Source organism: Gracilinanus agilis, chromosome 1 (assembly GCF_016433145.1).
Source record: "Gracilinanus agilis isolate LMUSP501 chromosome 1, AgileGrace, whole genome shotgun sequence".
Lineage (NCBI taxonomy): Eukaryota > Metazoa > Chordata > Mammalia > Didelphimorphia > Didelphidae > Gracilinanus > Gracilinanus agilis.
The window spans coordinates 612761069-612776093 of NC_058130.1; the positions used below are offsets into that span (position 1 = coordinate 612761069).

Here is a 15025-nt window from a genome sequence, read left to right on the forward strand (position 1 = left end):
TACCTTAGAATTAATATCAAGTATCAGTTCCAAGGCAAAAAAGTAGTAAAACCTAGGCTTAAGTCACTTGCCAAGGTCATAGAACTGGTTAGTATCTGAGTCCAGATTTGAACCCAGGTCCTTTTGACTACAGGCTAGACACACTATCTACTAAATTACCTGGGTACCCCTACTGTAAAGAGCTTTGAAAATCTGATAGCTATATGAAAGATATAACACTTTACTCTGCCATGTTTCAAGGTCTATGCTATAGGTGTACAAGAACTTGGTCTTAATATAATAATAATAATCATATTAATAATATGACTTAAGATTATGATCCTTGATTTCCAAGGATGAAGAAGATATCAGTAGAATAGAGTGGCCACTCCATGATAAGTTTCTTTGGGCAAATCATGATTCAAAGAAAACCTTATAATGGACCTTAGAGCTGTGCAGTTATATATGTTGCCTGTAGGAGTGGTTAAAAGGGTGAAGAACTAATAATCATGAAAATCTTAGACTACCTACAAATAGATAGTTGCTAACAAAGCTTAGAACAGTACCTAACAGTTTATACATTCAGTGTGAGCTCCTCTCCAGAAAATTTTTATATCACTTTCTGCTTGGCTCAGTGGCCAGTAGCACTTAAGAATCAAGAAGCCTTATTTAAATACTGCCTCACATGTGACACAAAAGCTGAGTGACATTATGTGGGTCATGAAACTTCTGTCTGCTTTGGATTTCCTCCTCTTTAAACAAGGTTTTTGCACCCACCTTGCAGGACTGTTGTGAGGACTGAATGTGATAATATATGCATAGCATTTTGCATACCTGAAAACACTATAAAAATGCTGTCATTGTGGCTGGAAAATCCTCTCTACCATTTAGTTTTGAGATTTTAGCTTCCTTCAAGGTTCCCTTCACATATTGACTGCATTTATTTATCAAGAGACAGACAAAAAAAAATGTCATTTGTAGGTATGCTCTGCTGGTTTCACGGTCAAAGATGGAAACACTTTAACTAGAAGCTAGAGTCTGGCCTAAGCCAGTATGCTGTAGCTGTTCAAAATGGAACAAACGGATCTAACATCAAAGTTACCTTCACAACACCTCAGTGGGTTCTCTCTTCCCTTCAGAGCTATTGTGTAGGGGCTCTCAAACAAGAAGAGCTGGACAAAGTGGAAAATGGTTATACTCTCAGCACCATGTCAAAAAGTAAGGACTTGGGCACAGGAGTGGGGAAGGAAAAAAGCATCATCTGAGATGAGATGGAGCATTAGAGCCGGTGAAAGAAAGAATAAAGTATGAATGCATAGTGGATGGAAGGGCCCAAAGTGAGGATAATGCTGTTGGAGAAAGGGAAAAAGTAAGTGGGCAACATCACATACAGGGATGCTGACATGATTAGGTGACTTCTGTGCACCAAGATTATGCCTCTCTCAATGGTACTTTAGAGTAGGAAAGGAAATCAGGCTCATTAAAACAAAAAATAAAAAATAAAAAATAAGTGAATGTCCATACCTAAGAATCTACATAGGCTATCCTTCTAAAATGTATTTTCAAGTGGTCTGTCTCACACCATCTTAACATTCCTCTATACTGTGTTTACACCCACTTCCCAGGCAGCAATCTGATGGATCATACTATCAGGAAGTACTTTCCTGATATTTAGCCAAGATATTTTTCCTTTTCATCATTTCATCCTGTTCTGTTGCTCCAATGCTTACTATGCCAGTTCACTGCTTACTGAAAGAGCCTGGAAATACTTGGTAAGGAAAGAGTTTACAGAGAATCTAATGGGCTTGCACAAATACTTAAAAGGAAAAAGGGAGGATAAAAAAGAGAAAGCATTCACACTCAAGAGTTATGCTTTCTGATAAGCAGACCACCACTGACACCCTCACAAAGAAAATCTTAAAGAAATGCTTAATGTTCATGCTTGTACATGAATGTTCAGAAATATTAAGTAGAGGAAAAGGTTATGGTAACCTACACAACTAAAGAATTTGTTCTCCAGAGAAAGAATGTGCTTTGGGGAACTAGGAAAAAATTCACTCTTCCTTCTAAAAGACAGGTAGCCATCCAGTCAAGCTCATGACTCACCTGTGCATATTTCCATTGGTCGTAAAGGACTGTCCACAAACAGAACATTTATAAGGCCTTTCACCAGAATGAACCAACATGTGGCGATCCAAGGAACTTGCGGAGCTCAGAGACTTTCCACAGATGCTGCAGGAATGGTCTGTCCCTCCAGTGTCCGTGTTATGCTAAAGAAAACAACAACCTTAGTTTATTTATTCTACATTGTCAATATTCAAGCAATCATTATAAAAACAAAGTTTAATAAGGCAACTGACCTAAATATTGCAGGTTATCCTGCTCCCAACACCTGTCTTATATTCCATGTTTCTTGTATTTGCTAAATTTTTACTTTCAGCTTTTTGCTATTGCAAAAATGAGCAGGCTAGGACCTAGCACAAACATATTTGGTTTGTTCTACCAGGAATGGACTTATGTCATTTTTATTTCTCAGTGTTTCCCCCGATCATCTACCAGCAGCACTACCACCTCCTCCTAAATTTCTGTGCTCAAAACACTGCTTTCATTATACAGTACTGAGAGAAATGATCATTTATGAGCCTCCCTTTTCCTAAAGAGAAAGGGAGACAAAAGGAGAGAGTGTAAGTTAATAGGCTATGTTTGAATTCTCACAGGCAGATGGAATCTGGGGGGCAGCTGGGTGGCTCAGTGTATTGAGAGCCAGGACTAGAGATGGGGAGGTCCTAGGTTCAAATCTGGCCTCAAACACTTCCCAGCTGTGTGACCCTGGGCAATTCACTTAACCCCCATCGCCTAGCCCTTACCACTCTTCTGCCTTGGAGCGAATACACAGTATTCGCTCCAAGACAGAAGGCAACCTTAAAAAAAAAAAGTAAAATCTGGGCATTTACAATAATGGTGGTTGCCCAATGTCAGCCTCCAGCTTAACCTCAATTAGATACTGTCTCTTTACAACTCCATACTGCTAGTGAAAAAGAAGTGAAACTCAGCATGGGTTAGGATTTCTTTCCTCAAATTTTCCTTTAAAGAGGAAACATTGACATTCAAATTGAAGGCCAAAGGCTGTATTATTCGTTGCCTACTTAGGAGCCCCACAATTCTCTACTTTCCAAAAAAGAGGAACGATTTTCTTCCTCCTTTCATCTATCCTATACTAAAAAATTATATTTCTTTAAAAGCAAAATATGCATGCTATAAAGAATTTACTTTAATTGGACCCTAATATAAGGGTCTGTTGAGAATTTATTTAGAAATTTTTATATACATGGATTTTTGATATTTTGATTTTACATTTTTTATTTTTCCTGAAGTTTAATTTTTCTTCTATTTGTTTTTCTTTTTATGTTTTTGGTTTTTCTTTTGATAATTGACTCATACACCCCATAACTCAAAAGATGTATTATGAGCTGATCTGGGTTTTGGTCAACACCCTCTTCAGGGAGGATTTTATTTTTATAAAAATCCAAAGATTTAAAATTTTGTTCAAGAAAATTTTTCAGGAAAAAGAAGCCTGCTAATGCTCTGAAACCAGAAAATGGACTATTTGCCTGCAGAAATCTACAATGAATCAAGATGATCTAGGAAAGATGTCTGCAGAAACCTACACTGAATCAAGACAAGTCCAACAAATGAACTTTGGGATGCAACTGATTGAACTTAAGGGGATTGAACAATTATTTTGATTGTAACTTGTATGCCAAAGGGAATTGTCTCCTAATTGGCTTTTTGTCAATGCACCTAGTAAAACAGTGGTTTTGCTCTCTCTCTCTTTCCATCTCTTCTATTTCTTCTACTTACCTCTTATCTCTTAACTATTGTAGTTAGAAGATTTTAGGGATACAAGATGATTACATCAAATGATCTATTGGTGAGTCTCCCAAATGATCACAGGGGGGACTGTAATAATGAAATTAAATCTGCCCAGTCAATCCTTAATCTAATCACCAAAGGTGAGAACTCCACTTAACTCACAAGTTGGGAGGTCCATGACCCACATGTGTTAGACTGAATGACAATCAGAATTTACTGACTGCCTCCTGGGCAGTCCTAAGGAAAGTGTGGTTGTGATTGGACACGTAAACTAAGAAGAAGGCACAGGAAGTGTGACGAAAAGAAGCCACTTCTTTTCAGGGAATTAAGTGAGTTCAGCTCTCTCTTTTCTCCTTCGTGTCTTGGACCTGAAGAAACTCTTCTTGGACCTGGAACCCTGAGACCTTGGTGAGACTGTTCTTCCTTATCTTTAAATCTCTTCCTTAGAACTAGATGTGGTAAGTGAAGAAGGCTGACTCCTTTAACATCCCTGGAGGTACTAGCTTCTGGAGGGGTCCTTGATTAGGAAGAACCCTCATGGCTAAAACCCTTGTTGATTGACTTTTAGCCTCTCCAGCTGGGCCTCTGGAGCCCTGCCAGAGTAAAGCCCGACTTGAATAGAAATCTAGTACATTAAGTTAGATCTCTTACTCTACCCTCTTCTCCTCTCTCTACTTCCACTCTCATATATTTTGTAAATAAATTATTAAAATCATTTTAGGAATTGGCATTTATTCAGTTCCTTGGCAACCACACCTTTAAATATTAATATATTCAACCCCAAACCCCTTTTTCCCTCTTATAAAAAGGCACCATGAGAATTTCTGTTAATAATGGCCTTCTGACATTTACCGATTTCTACCACCTTCAGTCAAAGTAGAAAATCCTATGAGGTACCATGTGCCTTCCCAACAAATAAAACCTGAGCATACTATGCATCAAAACATTCCTTTAAATTTTTTAAATAAAATATAACAGAAAAATGATAATTGAGACACTTCCCACTTAACAAAGAGCCCCCCATAGCCTAACATACCTGACGAATGTGCATGGTTAGCTGATGCTGAGTAGTGCAAATCTTTTCACACAGGGGACAAGTATAGGAAGACTTTTCCTCTTTAGTTTCCTATAAAGATAGAAGAAAGATGATTAAAATTTTAAAGTTGCAGTAAAATGCTACCTTTATGTTTATTGATTCAGCACCAATTTTATAGGAATAACACAACTAATCCTAAAAAATAATTAACATCAACTAAAAAACGAGACCTTTATATGCACAATAGAACAAAAGGAATATTGAAATGCCCAATCTCTGTTAACGTTTCTTTTTAAATCTATAACCAACAATCCCTTTTAACCCATCTCATGCTGGTCTAAACAAGCATACTGAGGGAAAGGATTAATGAAGATGAGCACTAAAAGACAGACACACAGAGCCAGCCTGTTAATTCTCCATCCAGGGAATCTCCACTGCCTCAAGGGCTCAGGCCCCTTCTCAGACTGAAATAGCATTCAATAGCAAGGAGCTCCAAAAATCACCCCTTCAGAAAACACTGAAAGGGCTTCAGAATGATTCTCCTCAGTGACCAAATGACTTTGGAGGGCTGACAATGAGTCTCCAGAAGGCCATTTCCTACATGAGAAGGCTTCTGTGACTACTTCAGTCAGTGCTAACTCTTTCTTCTATCTCCCTTATATTTGTTTCGTAGGATCTGATATTTGTCTCCACTAACAGAATATAAACTCATCCAAGGCAGGGATTGGGACATTTTTGTCTTTTATTCCCCATCCCTACCTACCTCAAAGTACTTAATAAAATGTTTTATTTAAATAATAAGTATGAATTAAGCAGCTACTGTGGGCCTAACTTGTGTATGAAAACAAGTGAAACCCCTAAGGAGCTATAATAATAATAATAATAATAATAATAATAATAATAATAATAATAATAATAATAGTATCAACTAGTATTTATACAGGCTGTCACCTGCATGACACTATGCTGAGAACTTTTCAGATCATCTGATTTGATCCTCACAACTCAAGAAGGTAGATGAAATTATTCTCTGCACTTTAGAATTGAGGAAACTAATGCAAATAGAGTGGAATTGTTTTGCCTAATGCGATTTAGCTAATATCTGAGGAAGAATTTAAATTCAGGTCTTCCTAACAGCAGTCCAAGCTCTTTAAACACTCAATACATTAGCTAATAAACTAGAGGGAAAGAAGGAATAAAGGAGGGATAGAAGGAATAAAGTAGGATGTAAAAAAGTATTAATAAAAAATTAATTTAAAAAAATTTTAATTCAATTAAATAAAAATTTAATTTTAAACATATAGCCTAAATATAAAGCAAATATATACCAAGTAATTCTTGTTGGTTGGTGGGTTGAGAATGAGCAGTTTAGAGGAACCAAGAAAAAAAGACTCCAGGTAGTCTGCCTGAAGGAAAAGGGAGTGGATTCTGCAAAGAATATGCTCAACACAAATGGAAATGGCAAGTGCAAAGCCAAGCTTGGGAGATGAAGTATCTCCATGAATAAGTGTCATGAATAAGAAAGCCAGTTTGAGTGGATCATAGCATATAAGCATCAATGAGCCTAGAAAGTTAGATGTGGGCAGGGCTTGAAAAAAACTAAATGGAGCCAATTATTTTTTTAAAGAATGGGAGAGAGACTTGGGCATAAACAAATCCCTCAGGGCTTCTGACAACTCTTTAGACCAGTGATGGGCAAACTTTTTAAAGAGGGGGGCCAAAGGAAAGGAAATGCTCATTTGTCAGTCTGTTCCCTAAGGCAACTCTTTTCTAAGTTTCATTGTATTGTATCCTACTCATTGTATTCGTCAGATTAGGAATAATGTCCCACTGAGGGATAGAACATTTCAGGCCCCCCCCCAAAAGCATCTGGCCCACAGATGGTAGTTTGCCCATCACTGCTTTAGACAATGCAGGTGCTAGCCTTCACTGATAGAGGAAGATTCTTTTAGGAATTCACTCTATCCAGGAAATCAGAGATCTCTCTCCCCCGACCCAAACTTTCTGATAGACTATTCTATAGTCACTGAAGAAGGATCTGCCCTAAAGACATTTGTGCTTCATTTTACATAGAAAAATATTAAATAAAAATTCCCTCCTAAGACTCTTCTAATGATGGCTAGTCCCAGGTTAAGCTAAACCATAAGAACGTTAATATATTGTTCAGTTGGATTAACTATTTGAAAGCAAATAATTTGCCAGCTAATATTAGTGGCCCAACTTTTCTTCATATAAATGAATGAAACAAAAAGAAATGTAATTAATTTTATTTTAAAAAATAAAAAAATTTTAAAAATATGAGAATGAGCTAGTAACATCAATCGCTGTGAAGGAAGTTAAATAAACTTTTCCCATGAGACTTTTTTTCCCCACATACTTCCATCTCTCCCCATATGATACTGGAATTAGCTTTCTGAACATTTCTTAGGCTATGAATGATAATAATTGTGCTAAATAAAATAATCAGAACATGACTTGGGACCACACGACAGAATAAAATACACTAAGTCCTAAAGAAAAACCCAGAGATGACACTGACAGTTTGGATATTTCTGTGTCATTATTATGATTTTACCCTAGGTATTAAAAAAAATGTCAAATGCAATTCTAAACAATTTCAAAATCAAGGCTTTAGATGGCCTGCACTCTTAACACAACAGAATTACCAGTTCACCTTGAAGGAGAGATCAGACATCATGGAGTTGATTGGCATTGACCCTGGGGTTTATTATTAACTGAAACCCAAACTTTCTCTGGACTCAAGCACTAATGTACTACATACCATAATGCAGGTCAACCAAATCAAATATGGCTTGGAGAGAGTTGAGTTTTACTGACCCACTGGACTCTCTCTTCTACCCCCATATTTCCACAAACATGGAGCATCACCAGTGTTGAAAAGGCACTGATGAAGAATTTGAAATATAGCTACTGGAGTCCTGTTGGTGAAAGGAACACTTCCTGAGCTGAAAGATAAAATTAGCAGCTAATTTGATAACTCACTATTCTATAATGAAGCAATCTGACACCCTTGTTAGGCATTCAGCTAGAGGCTAATCTGTTCTGGAAGTCTGTGAGAGCACTTAGATTATTTATCCCTGGAACTTCTTTTCATCTCTCTGGGCCCTATTTTTATTTTTATTTGGGGGAGGGGGCATACATCACTTCAATCCTAACAACATAGCCTTTTTAAAAAAAATTAAGGAGGGGCAGCTGGGTAGCTCAGTGGATTGAGAGCCAGGCCTAGAGACAGGAGGTCCTAGGTTCAAATCCGGCCTCAGACACTTCCCAGCTGTGTGACCCTGGGCAAGTCACTTGACCCCCATTGCCTACCCTTACCAATCTTCCACCTATAAGTCAATACACAGAAGTTAAGGGTTTAAAATTAAAAAAAAAAAAAAATTAAGGACTATCTTAGAATAAAACAAAAACATTATGTTGGAAAATTGTGTGGGGTCTACAGAAGGGGAATTAAAATAAGAACATGCTCCATAGGCTCTCTCCTGCATTTTAACAATGGAGAAGTGTGAAGTTAAATGATCGCACTGAGGTTTATGTATGGCCTCTGAAATGGTGGGCCTATAAAATACTCAGTGGACTCTACCAGCCTCAGAAGAAAGATAGAACTCTCATCCTCAGTTGGAAAGGCTGCCTACTATTCTGAAAACGATATCTGGAAGAACTCTTTTTCCCTTACATGTCTTAAGACTCCTCTTTTTTGTGCTAACAAAAGAGAATGAAAAGGCAGGTATGAGGGGCTAAATGAGTTTTCTTTTTATGAAAAATAGAAAAAAGTTCTGCAATTAGCTTTCTTTTCTAATCCTCCCTCTAACTGGCTTTCTTTTCTAATCCAAAGATCCAGACATACAGGGTCAGCCCCATAGTAGCTAAGTGAAGGGAGATGCAGACAAGACACCCCAAAAGTGTGTTCCACAATATATCATGGTCCCTGAAAGAGCATCAGTCATTTTTTTGCCTGATATCATGTTGTGACATCCCAGGAGAGGTCACAGGAAGGAATGAGAACCCCTTTTCCTAAATTCCCCAAAATCATCTTGCAAAAAGCATCCAAAGCAAAGACCTGCAGAATAAGGAATTTAAATGTGTTGAAAAGAAGGAATGAAGAAGAAATGTAAACAACCAATTAATTATATTAAAAGAATAAATACTTCTCTGCAGTGAGAAGCACACAAACATGGTAGTGTAATAGAAAAAGCACAAAATGTGGAATCAAAACACAAGATCAAATCTTGGCTCTATTCTTACTACCTGTGTGACCTTAAGGCAAGCCATCTAAATGCTCTGGATTTTGGATTCCCTTTCTATAAAATGAGATTGGACTAGATGATTTCTAAGGTCCTGTCCAACCCCAGAACTTAGGAAAAGACAGTCAATGCTCTTTGAAGCTTCTTATGAATTATCTTTATGTAAATAGTAGTTCTGAGATCAGGATATTAAAAGGTTAATATTTGTTTTTAATGAACACAGAGAATTTCTATAGTCCTTCCTCCATCTGTAGATAGTAAAAAAGTAGGCTTCCCCCCCCCCAACCCCCAACTTCATCTTCTGTCTTGGATTTCATACTAAGTATCAGTTCCAAGGAGATGAGTGGTAAGGGCTAGGGCATGAGGGCTAAGTGTCTTGCCCAGGGTCACACAGCTACAAAGTGTCTGAGGTCAGATTTGAACCTAAGTCCTCCTGATTCCAGGCCCAGATATCCCCTGGACCACTTAGGTGCCCCTCTTTCTTATCTATTTCTATGCCTAGATAAATTTAGAGACCATTTGGTTTGTCTCAGGATGCTTGGTGACACAAGGATCAGAGAAGGAATGAGGATCATTTGCTTTCTAATACCCTACTGCCTTATTTATGTTAAGACAACAATGATGGGAAGCCACTGGCATATAACATGACTGTATGAATGGTCTATTGTCCCAAGTGCTCCATTTACATATGAATTAAGGATTCATCTAATTTCCCAATTTATTTTTATACCACAAGAATCCTTCAGAATCCCTGCCCATTTATTCTCTCCAGTTTCCCTTGATCAAATGCTCACAGAAACAATGGTTTCTTTTCTAGAGCCTATGGAACAAAAAAGTGGATGCTTTGAAAAGCCCAATAACCAACTGTGAGAGTCAAGAACTAGAATAGCATAGAATCATACCACAAGTGCTCTTTAGAAAAGATGGACAGTAAAGACAAGGGGGTAGAGGAAGGGGAGGGCAACTTCTCTGGCTCCTAATAGGACTAATATTTAGATAATCAGAACTCTGACTTGGTCAGCAACATTTATACTACAGGAATGGAGTTTTGCTCTCCAAAAGGAAACGGGAAATACTGGGAGGTGTGTTTGTTCATAATTACTTAAAAAAAAAAAGTGGGGGCAGCTGGGTAGCTCAGTGGAGTGAGAGTCAGGCCTAGAGACGGGAGGTCCTAGGTTCAAATCCGGCCTTAGCTACTTCCCAGCTGTGTGACCCTGGGCAAGTCACTTGACCCCCATTGCCCAGCCTTACCAATCTTCCACCTATGAGACAATACACCGAAGTGCAAGGGTTTAAAAAAAAAAAAAAGTATTTGTACATGACTAATATGATACTAATACCCCAAAACCGGAATCAATGACACTCACCCTAACTCACAGGCCAGGCTTACCAGATGTCAAATACACATTTATCATCATTTACCTGGTTCCTCCTGCCAATCCGATTCGGTCCTGATGACTTTGTTGGCGACTTGATGGCCTGGGTATTGCCACCATTCTCTGCAATCTTCCCCACACTCATTACTGCTGACATCATGGTGTTGATGGAAGATAAATCTGAACCTTCTAAGCTGGTGGGTGACTTTGACGTCATAGGGCTACAGTTTAAGCTGAGGATTCTTTCTGCTGGAACTAAAGGGAGGAAATGTAAAATATTCAAGAACATTAGGCAAAGAGAAGACCAAGAAGTGAATATCCATTCTTTCTGAACCTGGGATGTTTCAAGGAATGGCAAAAACTTGAGAAGCCCAGCAGACACCTAAACTTGTGCTTTGGGACTTCAATGTGAAAGAGCCATTCCATGAAAGAAGGACACAGCAGATGAGTACTCATTTTCTGGGAGCATATAGAATCTGGATTTTTTAAAACTAGAAAATTATAACCCAATTTTAATCAAACACTCATAATATCAAAAAAATTACCTTCATCTTCTCCAACTAATGTACAAGAAGATTTTTTCCTCTGGTGGCTACCTTCCACAAGAAGTGGCAGGGTAAGGTCTTTGCTTATCTCCGCCTCTTCTTCACTTCCTAATGTTGGAAAAGAAGCAAAAGGAAAAACAGTCACAGAGAAGAGCTAAGTCAATCTGTTTCCATTTATCTACTTTATATAGAGAAATCTGAATGCTTTCCACTAATGATGAGGCCCCTATAACTCTGAATCTGAAAAACCCAGTTTGTATTGTACTGATATGCTACTATCCTGTTGAGGTCCAAATGTCAGATGATAAGAGAAAATAAAACACAATAAAACTACTATGAATTCAAAGAGTCTTCTAAATTAATTTGTATCTTGTTACTCACAATTGTTCCATATGTTTAAAAAACGGAATACATTGATAATGTTTATTGTGTGGCACTACAAGTCATCCCATTTTAAACCAGTCCAAAGTAAGGAGAACTTCACCTTGGACTCCCAGCCTGCATCACAATTACCAGCAAACTAGAAGAAACAAGGTTAACTAAAGGTTAACAAGGCAGGGAAGGAGATGATGACTCATACCAACTTGATACTTCTATCAACTTTATAGCTAACAGGAACTTCCTAACTTCTTCAAGCTAAGGAAATTATGCATAATGACTACAACACTAATAAGGTTAACCTTTAGCTAACTGTACACTAATAAGAATTCCTATGAATATACAAATTTCCCCAAAAAAATATGTGCTGCCAGGTTGGTTTAAATCTCAACGGTCCTAGCTATGTGATCGTCAGCAAGTCACTTAACTTCTATTACATCAAGCCCTAATTTACCATTCCTCTGCCTTGGAACCAATACAGTGTATTGATTCTAAGACAGAAGGTAAGTTTTTAAAAATATATAATAAATAAATCTCAGGGTGAATAAGTTGAAAGAACATCCTATGAATCATACAATACCATGTCTCAAACAACGGCCCACAAAGAAATGGTCACAATGTAGTCTAAACAGAGTTATGTACAAAATAGCAGAAAAGAACCAAGCTTACTGTCCTACATGGACACAGGGAACACTTGGAAACTATACAGTGCTTATTTGCCTGAAAGTTCTTCATATTTTTTCAGACATGATCCAGGCTATAATGTCTAGAGCAGTTGCCAATGGCAAGCAGTAGCTTTCCAGAAGTACCATAGGAACAAAGGACTTTTTATTGAGGAAAAGACTATCACAGGCTTTAAAGACCTAAATAATAATGTTCTACTAAAATAGCAAGGAAAATGAATCTAGTAAGTCATCCATTGATTTAAAGATCCATTGATTGTAAATTTCCTGATAATATTAGTCTCGTTACCTCCTACCCTGCCCACCCCCTGCAATTCCTATATGATGACAACTCAAAATTCAAAATTATAATTAAAATGCACAGGAAAAAAATATGAGCTATTTTCCTGACATGCTGGGCTGTTCTCTCACAATTATATTAAAATGTAAGCTCTTTGAGGAGAGAACTGTTTATCTTTGTATCTCCATGCCCCATCATGGCAGGGTAGTGATATCTTGGGTTCTCAAAGCTATGTCAGTCAATGCCAGGGAGAATAACCTCAGGCAGGCACTACCATTCTGGAAAAATTTCCATTTCGTAGCTAGGAATAAGTTAAATATAACATCAAAGGGCCAGCCTAGCTAAGAACATAGGGGTTCATCACCAATAGGCTGACTATCGATCATAAACTATTTGGCCATGATGATCTGTAAGTGCCTAGCAGAGTAGCTGGACATATAGCAAGTAGGAGTTGAACTGAAAAAAATGTTTAAAAAATACATTGTGATATATTTAGTGTTTTTTAACATATTACAAATACTTTTGACATAACTTTGTATAGAAAATTTCTATCTAGAAATTCTTTGCAAAAGGGATAGCAGAATAATACCAGGTTGTCAGTTCCCCAGAATGCTTGGAATGAATCTGCAAGTAACTACTTGTAGAATTCATACCCAAAAGATAGAATCTCTAAAAAATATATATTGTCAATTTAAGACATGGTTTAATTCATTCTCTACTTCCCAGTGTAATAATCAGATCATATTTGGTAAGACAGCATATTTTCATTCATTTCATCCATAGGAACTCTCTTCATTTGATCCTGGTCATTATTCCTAAACCTTCTTAATCAGCTATGACTGAGAAAAAATATCAACTAGTAGCAGAGTTTCTTGTAATAGGTCCCTGAACTAAACTAGACTGGATCTCAAATGAGAAATACTTACTCAAAGCCCTTCAATTAGTAAAATCCATTGTAGCCTTTAAGAACCTTGGGTGACTACCACACCATGATAGAACATTGTCTTTATATCTGTAATAATGCTCCACCCCTCTAAGAAAAAATGACCTGCAATTTTAATGTAAAAAAAGATAATAAAACAGTGAAAACTAGGTTTTTTATGCTGACTTCAAAGTGGTTGTTCTATATTTAAAAAAAAAACCCACTTCTGCACGTTATAATATGTTATAATGTCAATATATTATGGGGAATATCTAAAGTTAATGACAAGAAAAAAATTGTTTTGTAGAACAATGAAAGATGATAGGCAAAAAAAATTCATTTTAAAAATTAAGAAGTAATATTAAGCAGAGTGTTCATGTACAGCAGTGATTCCCAAAGTGGGCACCACCCCACCCCCGGTGGGTGCGCTTACAGTGATCCAGGAGAGAAGTGATGGCGACACTTTTTTTATATTACATTCTATTGTGAGTTAAATAAATAGTTTCAAAACTTCCGGGGGTCGCTAAGGAATATTTTTTCTGGAAAGGGGGCGGTAGGCCAAAAAAGTTTGGGGACCACTGATGTACAGGAACACCTTCACAATTAACAAAAAGATAAATTTGCAGTCTAGTTCAAGTATCTCACACAAAATCCCTAGAGATAGCTAACACTGTTAGCTAACTTGCTAACAAATGTTACAAAAAAGTTTAACCAAAAGAGTAGAAGAAAAAAAATACCCACAAAGACTTGTTATTTCCCATTCAGTCTGAACAGGAAGACCATTTGCTAAATCGATTTCCTCCTTTGGGATAATATACAAAATGTGATTCGTTGGTTTGCTAAAGGCAAGACCCATATTACTTCTTTTCCTATTTCAAAATTTAAAGAAAGTATAATTTTTAGTTCAAGCAACCTCTTTATCACTTGGACTTGAAAGCCTGAGTAATAAAACAAAATGAGCCTCAGCTATCCTGTTCAGAAAGAGGAAAAAGAGGCTGGCTTCTCTTGTGGTGCTTTGACTCATCACTGAGAAGCTGTTGCAAAGTACAAGGCCTTTGGAGCTATGACAAGTTTTTATTCCAGTTTGTTCTACTGTCTTGTACATGAGGTCTCCCTCTGGGACAGATAGGAAGAAGTACACAATACAGAGCACAAGCAAGAAGAGGAAAAAAGAACCTGATGTACATTATAAAACAGTTCATTGTTCTAAGGTAAAGGTGGGGGGGGGGGGGGGGGAGAAGAATCAGAGTAACATTAAGCACTAATCAGGCACTAATTGGACTAGAATAAAGTTTCCACAGGTTGACTAACTCTTTTTTATCTGCTTTGTTAATGGGGTAGAAAACAACAAAACAAAAACACTAGCCTATTGGAATCCGCACTGGGGATATGATATTTTCTTACTGGATATGAAAAGTATTTACATTCTCAGTTAAGTGTTTACAATGTCATTCTATCCTTACAACAGCATTCTCCCAAACAGCCACATCTGCAATATAAACTTCCCTTATAATTTCCATGAAGTCAAAAACCATTCCTAATTATATGAAATAATCAGATGAAATTCTCCAACCAGATTTGAAAATAAATGATCATCTTTGCCAAAATGTCTTCTCTGTCAATAATGAACACTGGGACTGAGTGGCAAAAAAGACTCAGTTCAAAAGTGTGAACTGAGGTTCTGCCAC

General features: G+C 37.3%; 1 protein-coding gene across 1 annotated transcript in view; it reads right to left on the bottom strand.

Annotated features, from left to right (window-relative positions):
- RREB1 (ras responsive element binding protein 1) overlaps positions 1-15025 on the bottom strand; it is a 153865-nt gene that overhangs the window by 64857 nt on the left and 73983 nt on the right. The window contains exons 3-6 of the mRNA XM_044667931.1: positions 11075-11182; positions 10576-10784; positions 4889-4978; positions 2086-2249 (exon numbers count right to left, since the gene is read on the bottom strand). Coding sequence (XP_044523866.1) covers positions 2086-2249; positions 4889-4978; positions 10576-10746 — 425 coding nt within the window. The 5' untranslated portion in view covers positions 10747-10784; positions 11075-11182. The remainder of the gene's footprint in view (positions 1-2085; positions 2250-4888; positions 4979-10575; positions 10785-11074; positions 11183-15025) is intronic.